This window comes from Centroberyx gerrardi, chromosome 8 (genome assembly GCF_048128805.1).
Source record: "Centroberyx gerrardi isolate f3 chromosome 8, fCenGer3.hap1.cur.20231027, whole genome shotgun sequence".
Taxonomy (NCBI): domain Eukaryota; kingdom Metazoa; phylum Chordata; class Actinopteri; order Beryciformes; family Berycidae; genus Centroberyx; species Centroberyx gerrardi.
Window position 1 is genome coordinate 31,848,731 of NC_136004.1, and position 18,132 is coordinate 31,866,862.

The window sequence follows — 18,132 nt, forward strand, 5'->3', positions numbered from 1 at the left end:
CTGCAAACCTCTTCGGGTGTCAGTTTTTGGGAGATTCTGGCTCGTTGCCCCTGATTTACTGCAGGAGATGTGAAGACAAGCTGAATCGTAAAACAAATGAACGATAAAATCGATCACTCTATGCAGCAATATTATCAATAATGGATGTTGGCGAGGAAACCAGTTTAAACATTTGGGAGCCGTACAGCGGGAATCGTAAAACTTCACTGCAACATCGTTATCTCTCTTCCTCCTTACCTCCTCCTCTTCTCTCCTCCCTCTCCTTCTCCTCTTTCACTCCTTTTGTCTCCCTTGGTTCCTCCTCTTCCTCCCCTCTCCTTTCCTCCTCTCCTCATTCTCCCTTGTTTCCTACTCTTCCTCTCCATCCTTTCCCCAATTCCCCTTGTTCTTCTTTTATCCTTTCTCTCTCGTTCCATCCTTTCACCTCTCCCTCCCCTCCTCTCTCTCTTCATCCTCTCTCCTCCTCCTCCTCCTCCTCCCTGCAGGCTGTTGATGGAGAGGCTTTCGAATGTCAGCCGGGACAGTGGTCATCGCAGGAGGAATTCTGGCTACAGTCATCTTACTGACCATCGTCGCTGTACTGTGTTTATGTAGGTTGCAGGTACGCTTGTCTTGCTGTTAACTATTTAACCTTAACCCTAATTCTGCACAGAAAAAATGTTGCAAGTATGCAGTCCCATAAGTCATTTCAACTGAGCTTCATTCATAAATGAGAACATTCGAACATTGTTCTTATAAAATGTTTAACAAAAAATCCAAACAAATCATACTAGTACTATTTATCACTTAAACAAGTTAAGCACCATAAAGTTTAAATTTGGTTAAGCACCATTTAGTTTAAATTTTCTTAAAGTTTACATGCGGTCAGTAATGTGTTGAGTTTCATGACACATGGGCCCTTTAAACCTGATAAAACCCACGTTATATAAAGTCCAAAAAAGGCATGGGCATCACTGACAAATGATTCATAATTTTCTTAACTCCTGTTTGTCTTGTGCTCTTGTTCCTCATCTAGCAGCTATCTTCAGTATGGTTGACCTTAAATAAGTTAATTTAAAGAGTTATTTTCCTCACCTGTATTCCCCTCCAGTATTATTATTATTCTTGCTGTAAACTGTTCGTCACTGAACACATGAAGGAATCTCTTGATGTTATCTCATCCAGTAGCCAACATATAAATGTTTGCAGATTGGAGTTTTACTTAAACATTTCTCTGAGGCGTAGAAGAGGGAATAATCTGATTGGTTGAGTTAAACCTCAGTGGGCGGAGACAAAGAACCAGACTTTTTCAGACCGTTAGCTGACTGGCAAACTTGAATAGCAAAGAAGGAACTGGTTAAAATAAAACTAAAAATATTAACAGCAAAGACTTATTTTATCATTCAATCATGACCATGTCACTCATGATGTTGAAGGTCAGCAGCTAGCTAGCTAACTATCTTACCTAGCTAGCTGTATGCTAGTATGGCTAGTTTGAACTTGAAGGTCAGCTAGCTAACTAGCTTACCTAGATAAGTTAGTATGGATAGATTGTATTGTTTCAGTTAGCAGCAGAGCGCTAGGCTTCATAATATTAGCTTCCTCCTCTCTTACCTCTTGTCTTTTCCATTGGATTTCAGTCTAACATTACTTAGCCAGAAAACTTTGGCTCCACCCATTGAGGTACTGAACCAATCAGATTATTTCTGCCTCCAGGGCGGCTCTGCCTCTAAGAAATGTTTGTACGACTAAAACTCCGACCTGCTAAATGTTTGGTGCTGAACCAGTCAGTTTAACGGTCCTTCCTGTATTCTGCCCCCCCAGTATTACTGCTGTAAGAGGGAGGAGTCTGAGAAGGGGGAGGAGGAGGAACCAGAGCTCGCCACCATGTCGCCGTCCCGCCCCCTGGCTCTGTCCGCCCCTCCGACGCCCCCCACGCCGGAGCGCTACAGCGACGAGCCCGAGTCCTACCCGCCCACCTTCATGACCGAGGCCAACGGGCCGGCCGCCTACTCCCCTACCCCCCCGCCCCGCAGGCCGCAGCGCTCGCACACCTTCTGCCCCTCCTGCGCCCGCTACTCCCTGCCCTTCTACCTGCAGCACCCGGAGCGGCTGTGCAACGGCGGCCGCAGGATCAGCTACAGGACTGTGCAGCAGCAGGAGCTGGATCTGCCCATGGACATGGCCAGCTTCTACCAGAAGCTCAACCTCATCCGCTCCGTCACCATGAGGGAGGTGGTCACTCACAGCGTCAGCACCGACGTCTAGTGGTGGGCGGGGGTGTTGGGGTGGCGGTGGGGGAGGGGGGCAGCGCCGCCCTGCTGGCCTGGGGGAGGATCCACTGTGTCGGGGAGGCAGGGCTGCTTTACAGACTGCAATAACTAGATACTGTCTGCACACAGTCGTTCCCTTACACAAGTACTGTGCTGTAACTGTACGAGGTAGTATGGGTATTTGCTGTATCCATTTCTGGGCCTATTGATGTGGTGTAGTATTGGTACCATGGTGTATCCATACTGGCCCCATGAGTATGGGACAGATTAATACTGTGCTGTACCCCTTCTAACCCAACTACTGGTAATATAGAGGGTTTTCAGGTGACAATGCGGCCATATTGGAGGTCCTTAGCTCATGGGCAACAGTGACTGCGAACAGCTGGTTATGCACAACTTGTCCATCTCAACAGAATTGAACAGACGGTTAATTTCTGTCTGTTTCTGACTGAACTGATCATTTCATCACTGATCCATCTGATTGATTTAGTGTTTAGATAATGTCAGCTTGTTAGCTAGCTAACCATAGTATCTGGTCAGCTAACCATCACACTGTGAGGTAGCCATCAAGGTAGTTGATAGGTTGACCACTTTTGATACATTGTGGACAGTGCTGGAGTTTCTCTGTGGTGCAGCAAGAAAGTTTTGATTAGGATAACATCCCATGGAGACGCATTCAAACACATTCTCATGCTAGTTTTGTATTGTATAGTATTTTGTTTTGCTATCAAAGAATAACTCGACGTCTGATGTTGGCTTAAACACTGTATTGTTATCCAAATTCGATAGGCTAAGGTTTTCACATAGTAAAATGTAATATTTCAGCTCCAATTAAATTATTTCCCTTGTAAAAATAGTACACAAGAACTTACCAACAGCACCAAGAATCAAGGCCACTGATCTCCACACGTAATTTTTAAGAGTTTTTTATTCCTGTACTCTTTTAAGTATTATACAGCACGAGAAACCCCATGGTGATCAACTTTTATCATCCATTTTTTGTCATGAGGCGGAACGTTTATTTACACAATTGTCACAAAACAGTAAAGAAATCTTGTGCTGTTGATGGTCAATGACCTCCAAAAGTTCAGCTTTGGTCAACAAGCCGACAAGCTAGTTGACGGCTGGGATGTCGGCCGAGTTTGATCGGCTCAATAGAGATAAAATGGACTTGTTGGTCGAGTTGATGGCGATCTGGACGCACCATCACTGTCTTCTTGTTAACACATCTGATTAGCCCACTAGCTATCATATCTACTAGAAGCTAGCATTAGCAGTGGCTAGTAGTCACATGTTAACATTAACATCAGTGTCTTTGCTGGCTAGTTAGCTAGCTAACAGTTTGTTCAGGTTATCTGAGTTGACTTTTTCTATCTCAGTTGTTAGATATTTTGCCATTAGCCTACTTGCTCGCAGCCAATTCTCCATTGGACCTCCATGATGGCTCCAGACGTGGTACTTGGGCATTGCTTGGAGATTTGTGACACAACTGCTAAGCCTCTATTGTGCTGTTCTTACTGGGCTGATGATGGCTGTGGTACAGTATCAGTACCGGTTTCCCATTTAAATACAGAGCAGTTGTGCACATTGCTTTTATCCTGGATCAGCACCAAATACATATGGTACCTTGCCAGTACGCTTCCAGTGTACCTGAACTGAACTGAACTGAACTGTGAGCTAAACAGTAGAAATATACTGTATACTATACTGCAGTACAGTGGAAAAACCCTACAAGTGGACGCTCACAGACACTCACCTGCTGTTTCGAGGGTTTTTTGGTGGATGTTAGCGTAGCACTGTTCAGTGTATGTACAACCACTCCCAAATTCACCTTTATTTCCTGCACAATGTTCAAGCTTCACTCATCACCACACCGGGGCCAAATAGTATTTCCAAATACTTTTTTATAGTTTGTTTTAACCTACTTAGGTGCCAGATGGGTGGGGCTTACCAAACAGGAGAATATAGAGATTTTACAAGCAGGTTAAAAAAAACGGTAAAAATTATTTGGCGCTTCTGTTTGACCCAGGCCTGCTTATCACTTGTGTGAATTTGTCAACACTAGGTTTTCGTTGAAGTATATATTCAATTATAATTCAAACAGTGAGAGCAAAGGAATTATATTGTGAGTATGTGAGTGTGTGAATGTGTGTTTGTGTTACGCAGTGGAGCACCACGGTGCAGAAAACGAATTGCATCTTAAAGGGCTTTTCTAAGGCATACAATGATCAAATGACTGATTTCTGGACGTCAACATGTAGGCTAGACATGACATGACAGATAGATATAGATGCTGTGTGATGTTCTGTAGGTCAGGGGTCAAAAAACATTTGAAGAGTTTTGTTCCAAAATGAGAAAAACTGACACTCATACAAAATTATTGATAGCACAAACACGCTCTGGTAATATTTAAACAACAGTAAGTTCTAAGGCAAGTATTTGGTTGTCAAAATGAAAACACCTTTACAGACCGGATCTTTAATATTTTAGCAGTATTGAACAATGAACTGCAGTGAGCATCAGCAGCGTCCCGCCTCTGAATTCAGCTCAACTCCAGCAGCTGCAGAGCAGGAGCCACGGCTGCCATTTTGTGTGCTTTTCTCCCAAAATTTGGGGGATTTGGAACAGAACTCTTCATTTGGAGCCCATAAAACTCCTAACATGGGGATAACATGTATGATAATATAGTCGCTGCTAAACGGACATTAGCCCTGAGGATTCTCTTAGGCCCGCTCAGCTGGAGAAAACTCCAGTCTGAGTGTGTTTTTGTGTTGTGTGTAATTTGTCTGTTTGTGTTTTTTTGTGAAAGGTTGGTAAGCCTCGGGTTGCAACATGTGATCTAGCATTGATAATGAGTGTGTCGTAGACATGAGAATGAGTGGAACCTGCAGAGCTATGATCCAAAACACCTATGCAACGATGAGTCGATGTTTCTTGGCTTGTAAGTCGGCAGCGCAGCAGTTAGCGAGACCGTCCTGTAAGGTCAAAGGTCTCCTTCTACTGAGGGATGCACAAATAATCGAAACAAATCAAAGATCGCAAGATGAACTACTTCAATTTCCAATTGCAATTAGTTTTTTTTTAATCTCAAAATGGTATTCTGGTGCTGAGCCCAATTCTGTCCTATAAATTAAATGCACATTGTAAAAAAAACTTTAATCATATAAAACACAGCAAAACGTAAGCAGTTTTTAATTAAAAATGTTTCTTGTTTGATGAAAACATTTTTGACAAAAATATTGAAAAATCTATCTGTTGTATTGCAATTTATATCGCAATATTCAGCAAAATAATGACAATATGATTATCTGTCAGTACCGTACAGCCCTACTTGTACCTCTACTTTGGCGGGAAACCGCAGACCTGGCAACCCTGGTGCCTGCATCGAGGCCTACGTTGATTGAGATATCATAGGCATGTCAGTCAATTTAGGCCACGCCCACAAGCTTCAGGCAGGGTAATGCCCAGGCAGCTCTGTTGAACTGTATCACTATAGAAAAGGCAGCAGCCAAAAGCCAAATCTTGGTGGATGAGGAACACAGAACTCAAGAGTGACACTAAAAAAGAACATTTTTAACTGGGTTGACCGTCCCTTTAAAGTGTGTGACTCTGGTAGAGTCTTGGGTTGTGTCTCTTCCTTCATGATAAAACCCCAAAATCAGTGATCCTGTGATCTGTTGCTCCGGTGAGACTGGAGAATTGTGTTGTTTTCTCTCTCCATTCACTGCCATTGTCTGGAGGAACAGTCTGAAAATCACTTCTAGCACATAAAGGAACGCCGACAAAGCAGATTCTGACAATATATAAAAAACTAGTCATGCTGCTGAACTGTTTTTAAGTGAATCTCTTTTAAACCTTTCAGTCTGAACGAGTTTAACACCGAAGTTCTTCCAGCCAGATTTCAGTACTAACACTAATCCACTCAGGGTGTTTTGGAGCGTTATGTTGCAGGTTCTACTCTTTCCTTTGTATTGGACGACACTCAGCAGAGCGTCTGAGGAAGGATGAGCCTCATTATTCAGTCGGTCGTCTTTAGAGAGGGTGAAACTGTCGTGCACGCCTCCTCTGCTTCAGTAGTGATGTGTTCATGTTCCCCTGCAGCGCTGGTAGGTGACGGTTGGGACAGAAGTCGTCCCGGGCCAGCAGGGGGCGTCCGCACCCGCTTCATGCTTCTACTGTCAGACAAACAAACATCTACTGTGGCTGCTGCCCCGCGTGTGAAAGTGACTTCTTCATTTACATTGTTCATTTACAGTGTTAATAAAATGATGCAAAACAGTTTGGTGTTTGTGTAATGCCTTCTGGGAAAAAATGATGATATAAGAACAAAAGCAGCGTAGAGAGTTGCTTTTCTTTTATTTCTTTGCTTTACATCAGCTTTGACCCTTAAATTAAATCAGGCAAGTTGACTAGGAACACATTCTTATTTACACCAACAACAGCCTGGGGGGAGGAGGGGGGCGTGTTACATTCATATAAAACAGCCATTATCTTTTTCATTAAGTTGAAATCAGCCAATGTTTTAAAAAATGGGGCTGGTGGTCAGAGGAGCAGAGGAAAATGTCCTATTCATATTCATATTAATTCCCAGGATGAATATGAATATGAAGCAGAGTGGTGCTGAGAGAGAGAGAGCAGACAGGCTTAGTGAACTTTGCCTGGATACAAAAATTAAAAAGAATTAAAAAAAACAAATATGTGTTTTTATTCGTTTAAATATTTTTATTGAAATACAAGTCAGTACATTGAGGATTTCAGTTTATTATCAACAGTACAAAATCTCCATACTTACTTTTTGTACAAAGAGGTATCAGTTATATAAAACACAGTACACCGTAGTTATATTGTCAAAAATGAGACATACACTTTTGAATACATTTCAACCATACTTCAAGTGTCAGGAATCTTTCTGTCTGTGAGTGGAAGAACTGCAGCGTTTCCCCAAATCCCTTCCGATTCTCTCTCAACTCTGTCACACACACAGACCGAAACTGGCATTAAGTAACACGATTAATACGCATCGGTTGGCATCAGGAGCGTCACGATTAATGAAAATGTGCTATGACTAATAAATATACTTTCATATCCTGCAAGCATGCCCAACGGTACGGAGAAGCCGCCGGGCACAGCACCAGATGGCAGGGTGGAGCGCAATATAACCTTTAACCTCCTGTTGGGCCATGCCAGACTCCTCTGAAATAGAATTAAATAATATTCATAAACAATATCTATATTAAATATTCTAGACATGCAGTATAGTCAGTTGAGAAATAATTTAATAGATCTTTTCACGCCGCTAACTGGTGACAAACGTCTGAAGATCTCAGAAATTGCATTTTCCCCTCGACTGTTGACTCCGCCTCCTCTGACCCGCGTCTACTGAGGGTCGACTTTCTGTCACTATTAAGATGCTCAGTTGATAAATACTCTAATTACAACTGAGACATAATGATGATTGTCATAGTCATCATGAAGTTGAGGAGCGGGGGTCTGAAGGCAGATGATGAAGATTAACTTCCTCTTCTTTAACACTGAGGTCAAAGATGCTGGAGGTGGGAGGGGTGGGGGTGAGGGGTGGGGGGCAGAAAGAAGTAAAGAGCTGAAGCTTTGTGGATGTGTTGGATTATAAATACAAAGCTCACTGTGCTTCACAGGCAGCCTGTAAAACCTCCATGAACAGCCATGAAGGAGGCGCAGGACAGTGGTTGTGAACCTGGAGGGTCGGAGGGTACCGAGATCATTTTGGGGGCTGACGGGATGATTTATGGGATTGGGAAAACATATTTCTACTGTACAAATTCATTATCATGATTATTTGTCCTGATTTTTCTCTGATTTTTCTTTTTTCTTGTGAAATACTGAAAGGGCAAATCATTCTTTGGTTGAACTGTAGAAGGGGGGGCGAGGATAAAGGTTATCAATCACTGATAGGATGCAGATGACTGTATGTTTCTCAGCTGCATCCCACACCTCCGACTCATTTTTCTTTGGATACGTTTACATGCACATTAATAATCTGATCTTAAAGCTGCGCTAAGCAAAACATTTTATGTAAAAAATACTCCCATGTTATCAGCCAAAATCACAAAGTGGGGCTGCAACAGAGCAGAGTGTCCCATCCCCACTAACTGAGATGAAATAGATTTTCCCTATTTGCCAAAATTAATTTCTGGTGTCAGTATGGAGACTGCCGAGAAATCTTCTCCACACAGGAAGTCACAAATCGAAACTTAAATCCATTGAAGTTCATCGGACGACCAAACGCATGTCATGTTCATGCTAACCACCCAGTTCTTCTTCTATTTATTCCAAACAAACGCATCACTTCCTGTGCAGCAGAGAGATTTTCCCCAGCAAAGAGCTACCAGACACCGGTTGGATCACTGTTGTGTTCGAGTAATCAGAGGTCACAAAATTTATCAGAAAATGTTAAATTTAATGCAATCTGACAACATTTTCCAACATTTTTTACTTGATATCAAGATGATCGTAGACTAGATTTCATTGTACATCTTTCAAACTAACCCAGCTAACAAATAAATCCATGTAAACTCGGGTTACCGGGGGAAATCGTGTCACTTCAAATTATGTAAACACTTTGACACTTTTGGCTTAATCTGGTTCTTCACAGTCACTGGAGCATTGTGTGCATGTAAACGAACCCGTTTTTCCTCGTCATGGAATTAGAGTCGGGGTGGAGCGAGGTTGTGGTGTACCGGAGGGAGGCCTGGGGGGGGTGGGGGGGCAAGTCTGTGGTGTCCTGGACTAGGAGGCAGGTCGCACCACCCGGCAGGAGTGGCAGCAGGCCTTGCTGTAGTACCAGTGGCTGCACAGGTTGACCTTCAGAGCCAGGGAGCAGTTGGTGGTGGGACGGTCCTGACAGCTTTCATCTGGACAGGAGAGTCAGGAGAGTTCAGTCTGAGTCAAGTTCACACCTGGATTGTATCAAAGCATTTCACAACATGATAAAACACAAACACAGCAACTAGTACACTGTGAAGACGGAAATTTAACGGCACAGCGGTCGTGTGTGAGAAAGTGTCGGTGTTCTGCCAGTTTCAACGTTCCAGATGTTGTAACATTTCCGGTAAAGTTTCATATCGACCGTGTGTGTGAGTGATGCCGTAACATTACCAGCACGAGCAACTGTGTCAGCCAATCATTAAGCTCTCAAGGAGGAGACAAGTTTATTCTGTGTAAAGACACAGGAGGAGGAAACCACTAGACAACAGGCTGCGGCTTTTTGGACGAAGGATTAGCAAAAATGTGGAAGTGGACAGATGTGGAAATAAGAGAAGCTGCTCAGAACTTCAGCAGAGGAATTTAACGGTATTTCCAGTGTTAATGCAGCATTACTTAGTAAAAAAACAGAAACAGAAAGGCATGTCTTGCATGAACAACAGAAACTGCTGCCTTTACTGGAAAAAATAATGGGCAATTTTACAGGTTTCATGTGTGAAAGGGGCTGTGGGAACAAACAGTGCAATTTTGAAAATGCTGAAACGGAGCATTGAGACGCATCATTCCCCGAAGTTTCATGAAAATCCAATTGGCGGTATCCAAGATACTTAGTGTGACGTACAGACAATGAAACAAACGTTGTAGCGCCCCCCTTGGGCCAATCAGTGTAATCATCATTCCCGAAGTTTCATCAAAATCCAATCAGTGGCACCCGAGATGTTGTGCGTGACGGTCGAACGGACAGACGGGCCGAAGCCGATGGAGGTTGATAGAAGTCATAGATTACTTAATGAATAAATAGTTATGTTTTTGGACAGAATCATCTGGATCAATGGATAGAATCAGCTGTGTTTTTATTGGCTGTGAACTGTATAGGGTAACATTTTTTCTCTAAGATGTATATATAGCATTTTGGAATGAACCTCAGGTAGCAGCTGGCGGCTGGTGTGAGCTGCCTGTCTCACCTGGCGGCTCGGTGGGACACGGCTGCAGAGCGCAGGTCTGCTTGGCCACCGGCTTGGTGAGCGGGTCGCAGCCTCGCACCAGCTCCCGGCCCTGGTAGCACTTCACATCCCGCATCCTCACGCCCACGCCGCACGTCTTCGTGCACTGTGGAGACATCACAATCAGACTCGCCTCCTTCAACAAGGACAATTAGACAACTGGAATCTGTCTTGGTGCTGTTGTTGGTGATGAGACAGATTGTCAACTTACGTTCAGACTGAACAGAAACACATTTCAGAGGCGGTGTGAATACATGCAAAGTCAGTGGAAGTTGAGGAGAAGAGGCATTTGCACAACTGGAAATTGTCCTGACACACTGAAGCAAAACCCAGTCAATATCAAGCAGGACTTTCTAACCTGGTATTTACAATGTGAAAAATATAAATCGTTTTTTATAACACTGACCAATGACATCCACACATAAGGTTTAGAAAAGCTAGATTCCCCAAAGAAGACAGTGGTGAAGCTGCTGCCAAACCTGGTGCAAAGGATTCAAATGCAGCATGATGGAATAAAAAATATATAATGCACTGCTGAAGCGGATCTACCTTGTCTCATCAAGAAAGATGTGAACCAAACCACTAATCATAATGACTGGTTGACGGTCAACAGGACACTTTTGTAAACATAAACAAAATTAAAATAAAGGGGAAAATCCAAAAGACTCAAGTGTCCAGGACAACAGTAAATTGGTACAAAAAGTATGTAACTGCACTTAAAAGCTTTTAATAGAATGTTGATGTTATAGATATATTATAGATGGTTCCTATAAAAAGAGATGCAATCATTTAAAGTTTTCTTTTTGTTCTGCTATAAATTTAGGAAAATGTCACTTTTGCTCTAAACTCTCCAAATCTTCTATTATATTCAAGAGCAGCAACTGAGTGAGCAGTGGAACTGAATAAAAATTATTTGCTGTCCCAACAAACTTGTTGAAACAGAAGTGGACAGTTTATCATTTTGTAGCCTTCATGGGTATAATGTGAAGTCTAGACTCTAGTCATGACCTTTAATTCAATTAAATTCAGTTTAAAAAACGTATTTATTTAAAAGCACACAGAGCAGTTGCTGCTGTTTGTCGCTGTGGGGCGGTGTCATCTGTTCCTCTTCACTTTCCACGCAGACTTCCAGTACCCAGGACGTCCAGCGCCGCTCCGCTCAGCAGCACCAAACACCGCATCACGCTCATTTTACGGTCTCAATTTACGAGCCGTGTCACTGTGATATAACTACGTCTGCCGCTGCTGTGACAGTAGGCAGTTAAAACCGAACACTCCCCACATTCTCAGCATTCCAGTGATATGAAAGGCAAACGTCTCTGAAATCACTCACATGGATAATTTGGGGAGTGTGATGGTCGCAGCAACAACGCTGTTGCTTTTATCCAAAGCAACAAGTGTCTTGTTCTGTATGTGTTTCATAACCAAAGTGTCTGCTGGGTTTCATTCCAACCAAATGTCACAGAGACACAGTTCACCTGGACAGCAACAATCTGATATTAACCCCGTTAAGACAACAGTCTGAATAAGAACTTGCCATGTAGAAAGGTTATAGTGGGAGTAAACAGAATCACATTAAGTGTCTGAATACTCCAAATTAATGTGCAGTATTCTGGGTTCAGTCTCAGTATTGAAGAAATTCAGACTGTAAACACCTGAATCCAACCAGGACTCTCTATCGGAGGATCGGAGCGGCGATCCGGCCGCCTGGCGCTCCTCTGCCTTCCAGAGGCTGAACTGGTTTCAGAGGAAATCAGGATTTAGAGGGAAACGGAGATCATGAAGTTTTCAGTAAAGTCTGAAACTGTCCGAGTCTCCAGTGATTCTATTTTGTCCTGTTAATCGGACTTTGCTCCGCAGCATGGAGACAGGAACATGAATGGAATAGTTCTATAAGCAACACATGGAAACTGATTAATCTGAATATTGTCTAATTTAGAATAAGACCAATAGTTGTATTATTGCTGTCCATGTAAACATAGTTACAGTTTCAATCCCCGCAACAGCTTGTCTGTGCATCAAAATCACTTACACCTACTCACTGTAGGTGTAAGTGATGGATTGAGTATGAGCTCCAGATGTAAAGTGTGGTCTCCCTCACCTCAGACCAGGGAGTGGTGTACCATTTGAAGCAGGGCCTCTCGAAGCACGTGTTCTCCTCCTCCGGCTTCTCGCTGCCGCCGCACGGCTCCTCGTCCAGGATCTGGATCTTTCCGCCAGCGATGCCGGCACACAGGACCATCCTCCGCTTCACTCCACGACCGCATGTCGTGTTACACTGCAGCAGGACAGGAGGACAAAGTTACCGCTGTTTATCTCTGACTTTGTTGATTCTTTACAGTGCATCTGAAGGGATACCTTGACATTCTGAATTGCATTTGGTTTATGTTTCTTTCCCCCAAAGTTTTTTCTGGGAGTTTCTGCCGGGATGGAAAGGCCTGTGAAGCAGCATTAAACCCTAAACCCCGTCCCTGTGGCCTCACCCTCTCCCAGTCCTGGCTCAGCCAGTGTGGAGCGCAGTCCCTCTCCCCACAGGGGTGGATGGCCAGCGGCTTGTTCTCTGCGGAGCACTGGGTCTCAGGAACCACGCGGCCCTCCGGAGTCTTACAGTAGACGTGACGCACCATCTTCCCGTAACCGCACGACCCCGAGCACTGAGCACACAGAGGAGCGACAGGGTCAAAGGTCAAACCCTGACTCTGTCGCTGTTTGTTTTGTCACGGAGCACAGAGTCAAATGTTGCACTTGAAATGAAATGAGATGAAATGAAAAGAAATCACATCACATCACATCACATGAAATGAAATCACATCACATCACATGAAATCACATCACATGAAATGAAATGAAATGAAATCACATCACATGAAATAAATGAAATGAAATCATGTCACGTCACATCATGTCACAGTTCAGTTCAGTTAGTTCGATTCAGTTCAAATCAAATTTATCTGAAGTGCATTTTACCCCAAAGAGTCACAACACACTTCACACAGACACTGCAAACAATAAAGAAAGAGTTAAAGTTGTAACAATCATGAAACCCGTGTAGAGCTCAGTGAAGGGATTAAAAATTGAGCATGTTTGGTTGTTTCGTGTCTCTGGGAGGCTCAGTCAGGACGAGACAGGCCTCTCACTGCTGTACTGATGCATCATAAATCATCTGAGCCAGACAGTTCACCGCTCTCTGTCAGCAGAGACAGACATGGAGCTGCAGACGAGCCCATCGCCCGCTCCCATCCACACTCATTTAAATGAATAACAGGCTCTGTCATCACTGGACAGCATGTACTGTACATACACTACACAGTAAACACTACACAGCATTACTTTTAACGTGTGTATAATCCTCAAAATACACTTAAATTTGATTTTCAGCATCACAAAACATCTGTGTGGTAAATGGTTAAACAGATAAATTTGAAAAGTAAAATTTACGGCCGTCCATGTTTCTCTCCTGGTTTTGCCAAGCTGGAGCTGGAGTTGTAATTACGTCCTACCAAGTTTGACTTTGAATGGAGAATTAGAGACTATCTTTGCCTGTATTTATGTTGCACTTATCGAGACAGAATAACACAGTGCTGCGCAGGAGTCAAAGACAGCTGAGACAGGAATAAAGAGGTAAATCAAGAATAGAATACAAAAACACTCAGAGGGATGGATCAAAAAAGTCATTTTAAAATGGACAGTGCAGACACAGGGTGTGAAAATAATCCTGAAACAATTCACACAGTGTTATTTGGATATCAAATAACAGCCCAGTAAACACTCACAGGCCCCCACTCGGACACCGTCCAGTGGCGTTCGCAGGGCGGGCCGGTGCAGTTTTTGAGGTGAGGCGGTCTGGTCATCGGGTCACACGGTCTGGTCTCGTCGGAGCAGCGGACCTCGCGGGTCACCTGGGCTCTGCGGCCGCATTTAGCCGGACACTGGACAGGAGAGAGGCACAGAGGACACGGTCACTCGCATTATTACCAGAAACATGAGCGGTAGTTGTCAAATCAGCTGAAAATGTCTCAGGACGCTCTGACAGTTGGGACAGCTGATCCCGTCTGTTCACAACAACATGTTGCACAGTTCTTCAAAGGCAAGGAGTGAGCTGTAGATTAAATCTTTCAATGTTTTCTCCAAAATGATTGGTCCAAGTCATATCGATCAAAGTTTTTCAGTGTCTGGTAGGCTCTCTGGAGAACCCATTAGCGGATACAAACAGACTACAGGACTGCAGCGGACAGCTGGTAAACCTGTGCATGAGGAGAGAGAGAGAGAGAGATGTCTGTGCTGTTAGAAGAAGTCCTGCTGGTCTGTCTCAGGAGCCGGCGCTCAAAAATCATAGAATCCAACAACAACTCAAACACTCATAAAAAGAGAGAGGAATCCAAAAGAGGCCAGCTGATGCAAAAAAAGGAGTGACATTTATTTACATAAGGTGCAAAAATGACAAAAAAATACACAACAGAAATTAAATAAACTTAATACTACTAAATAATAATACTAATACTAATAAAGCTACTCCCTGCTGTGTTGTGAGTGTGAGTTGATGTTAAATGGTAAATTTTTTTAGGAGTTGCAAGAGTCAGTCTAGCTTTTCGCTGCCTCTGTTGCTTCTACTTGTTTTCTCAATTCCATTTTTCCTTTTTTATATGAATCTAACTTGCTTCGGATTTACTAGCTTCTACTTTGCTAGAGTTTAAAGACTTAAACCTAAACTAAAACCCCAAACCCAAATCTGTGTAAAACCTGACATCTAATGGTAAAAAAGCACGCTACTGAAACTGCCATCTGCTATTGGCTGATCTCTGCTGATCTGATATCACCTTCTATAGAGTACAACAGGTGGTGACATCATCTGGCACCAATGATCAGCCAATAGCAGATGGCCATTTCAGTAGCATGCGTTTTACCAGATCAGATGTCAGGTTTTACACAGATTTGGGTTTGGGGTAGTACTGTTCCAGCGCGGTACCTCGGCCCACTCGGCCACCTCCCACTGCGGGCCGCAGGTGGGGCTCTTGCAGGCGCGTCTCTCCGGCGGTCTCTCCAGCTCGGCCAGGGTGCAGAGGTCGCTGTAGACGGAGCTGTCCAGGCCGGGCGACAGCATCTTCCAGCAGCGCACCAGACGGAACTGGAAACCCTCTCCGCAGGTCCTGGAGCACTCGCTCCAGCTGCTGGCCTCCCATCTGGACCACGAAACAAGATGAAACTTTACTGATCCCTGTGGGGAAACTGGCTCACTGCTGCAGCAAATAGTAATAGGACACAGCAAGGAAACACAGGATATAAATAAGAATATAGCAAATTTGGGTATTAAGTATTTAATCTGTAAATTCACATTTTGTCCCACTCCCATATTCCCATAGACTTTTTCATTTGTATAGAGTATATTGCATATATATATATTTTTTTTTGGTAACTTTTTATGTATTTTCATTCATTTATTTACTTATTTATTTTCCATGACCTCATAATGCTGTAATCAGATTTTTTCTATACTTTCATTCATACATTACTAATTAATGTTCTTGACACACTGGAACTCTGTTGCATTATGTTAAAGTATAGCTGGTATTCTTTTTCACACAAATGAAGAAACTTTCCCCTCCAGTTTTTGAAGTATCTGGTGGATAAAACTTCCAAGTTCAAAAAGTCCATGTATCTCTTTCTGACACTTTTCAGTTCAGGGGGTTTAGCGGCAGCTCGCACCTCGGCTGGCATTCCCTGCCGATGCAGAAGTCGTGGACGGGCTCCGGCCTGGTCAGAGCGTCGCAGTACATGTCGTCCACCTCCACGCCGTCGTAACGAACACACATGGCAAACGACTTCGACACTCCTGGGCCCGCAGGAGGAGACAGAGAGGCAAGGTAAGGTGTCAACTCCAGCCATATGAGAGTGACTTAAATATATGAGTCGGTCAAGTGTGTGTGTGTGTGTGTGTGTGTGTGTGTGTGCACCTATAGAGCAGGTCATGCTGCAGGGCTCCTGGGAGGAGAGTTTCCAGCGGTACATGTCTGCAGGACTCAGCTTCAGGTTCTTCTGGTGGAGCCTCTGATTCCCCCTGTCACACACACACACACACACACACACACACACACACACACACACACACACACACACAAGCAAACAAAGCTTGAGCAGTAGTAGTACTATACTGTATATTGAACAGTAGTGTAGCATATTGAATTTCCCTCAGTAGTAGTAGTTGTAGAAGTACTAGCAATAGAAATCACAGTAGCAGTAGTAGTAATACCAGTATTAGTAGGCGTTGTAGTAGTAGTAGTAGTAGTCGTAGTAGTAGTAGTAGTAGTAGTAGTAGTCGTAGTAGTAGTAGTAATAGTATAGTAGTAGTAGTGGTAGTCGGATTGAGAGGATAGATCAGTTTTTACACATTTTTGATGCTTAAATTCTAATTGAAACCCCTAATTGAAATTGAAACCATTGAAATGTTCTAATCCAAAAGATGAACTGTTCATTTTGGAAAAAAAAAAAACAATATCTGGAGTTCATGATTCAATATCTCTAAATTATAAATGATCCAGTCTGTAAAAGTGTTATCAATTTGCCTACTGTCCTCTACAAAGCACCAGTTTCTTTTAATTTTGTGATGCCAAACATTTTGTAAAGGTAGACTTTACGCACACACACACACACACACACACACACACACAGGGAGCGCCCCGCAGGCCTCAGACTACCACAGTGTCACATCCCAACAGACGCAGTGTGTTTTTTCATCACATCACATTCCTGTCATATCGGCGCTCTCCAGACGGTTATTTGAGAGTCACAGGCACTCTGAACGGTCCCTCGGTGTTCCTGGGCCCGACCGTGGCTAATTCAGCACATCTCTCCCCAGAGGTCACTACAGGCTGACACCACTGCTTTCCCCTCCACCTCACTTTTTTTCACTTTTCTTGCAAATACCTTGAATTATTTGTTTCTAAGTGAGGCTGCTTCCCCCCCCTCCTCTCCTCCTCCTGCTGCTGCTCTCCTCTGGTGCTTTCCTTTCCTCTCTCTCTCTCTCTCTCTCTCTCTCTCTCTCTCTCTCTCTCTCTCTCTCTCTCTCTCTGTCTGTGTCTCTCTCAGAGGAAAGGGCGTGTCATGTGATGTGTTTTATAGGTGCTGGCAGCAGAACTGGCGAAGCCGTGTTTGGACACAGTGCAGGGAAGCCAGCATGAATTATAAATATGATGGAATGCAATCCGTGCCAGGTCGACCTGCCTGTCTGTCTACCTGCCTGTCTTACTGCCTGTCTGTCTACCTGCCTGCTGTCTTACTGCCTGTCTGTCTACCTGCCTGCTGTCTCACTGCCTGTCTGTCTACCTGCCTGCTGTCTCACTGCCTGTCTGTCTACCTGCCTGCTGTCTTACTGCCTGTCTGTCTTACTGCCTGCCTGTCTTACTGCCTGTCTGTCTTACTGCCTGTCTGTCTACCTGCCTGCCTGTCTTACTGCCTGTCTGTCTTACTGCCTGTCTGTCTACCTGCCTGCTGTCTTACTGCCTGTCTGTCTACCTGCCTGCTGTCTTACTGCCTGTCTGTCTACCTGTCTGCCTGCCTTACTGCCTGTCTGTCTACCTGTCTGCTGTCTTACTGCCTGTCTGTCTACCTGCCTGCTGTCTTACTGCCTGTCTGTCTACCTGCCTGCTGTCTTACTGCCTGTCTGTCTACCTGCCTGCTGTCTTACTGCCTGTCTGTCTACCTGCCTGTCTTACTGCCTGTCTGTCTACCTGCCTGCTGTCTTACTGCCTGTCTGTCTGCCTGCTGTCTCACTGCCTGTCTGTCTACCTGCCTGCTGTCTCACTGCCTGTCTGTCTACCTGCCTGCTGTCTTACTGCCTGTCTGTCTTACTGCCTGCTGTCTTACTGCCTGTCTGTCTTACTGCCTGTCTGTCTACCTGCCTGCCTGTCTTACTGCCTGCC

At 44.1% G+C, this 18,132-nt stretch overlaps 2 protein-coding genes across 2 annotated transcripts in view; one reads left to right on the plus strand and one right to left on the minus strand.

Moving 5' to 3' along the window:
• The first annotated feature begins 508 nt into the window (after positions 1 to 508).
• fam163b (family with sequence similarity 163 member B) lies at positions 509 to 2,247 on the plus strand. The gene is made up of 2 exons (XM_071903493.1): positions 509 to 601; positions 1,804 to 2,247. Exons 1-2 carry the CDS (start codon positions 509 to 511, stop codon positions 2,245 to 2,247), a joined length of 537 nt encoding a protein of 178 aa, XP_071759594.1.
• Positions 2,248 to 9,017: 6,770 nt separating this feature from the next.
• The window catches only part of LOC139915005 (ADAMTS-like protein 2), a 26,956-nt gene continuing 17,841 nt past the window's right edge, over positions 9,018 to 18,132 (minus strand). Inside the window, exons 11-18 of the mRNA XM_071903477.2 lie at positions 16,168 to 16,271; positions 15,920 to 16,046; positions 15,183 to 15,396; positions 13,990 to 14,145; positions 12,700 to 12,870; positions 12,318 to 12,494; positions 10,178 to 10,322; positions 9,018 to 9,142 (exon numbers count right to left, since the gene is read on the minus strand). Of these exons, the coding sequence (XP_071759578.2) occupies positions 9,018 to 9,142; positions 10,178 to 10,322; positions 12,318 to 12,494; positions 12,700 to 12,870; positions 13,990 to 14,145; positions 15,183 to 15,396; positions 15,920 to 16,046; positions 16,168 to 16,271 (1,219 nt within the window). The remainder of the gene's footprint in view (positions 9,143 to 10,177; positions 10,323 to 12,317; positions 12,495 to 12,699; positions 12,871 to 13,989; positions 14,146 to 15,182; positions 15,397 to 15,919; positions 16,047 to 16,167; positions 16,272 to 18,132) is intronic.

Excerpts from the sequence above, each read along its gene's own strand:
- fam163b (XM_071903493.1), top strand. The coding sequence starts at position 509 with ATGTCAGCCGGGACAGTGGTCATCGCAGGAGGAATTCTGGCTACAGTC. Across the intron at positions 602-1,803 it reads TGTGTTTATGTAGGTTGCAG|TATTACTGCTGTAAGAGGGA; the intron begins GTACGCTTGTCT and ends CTGCCCCCCCAG.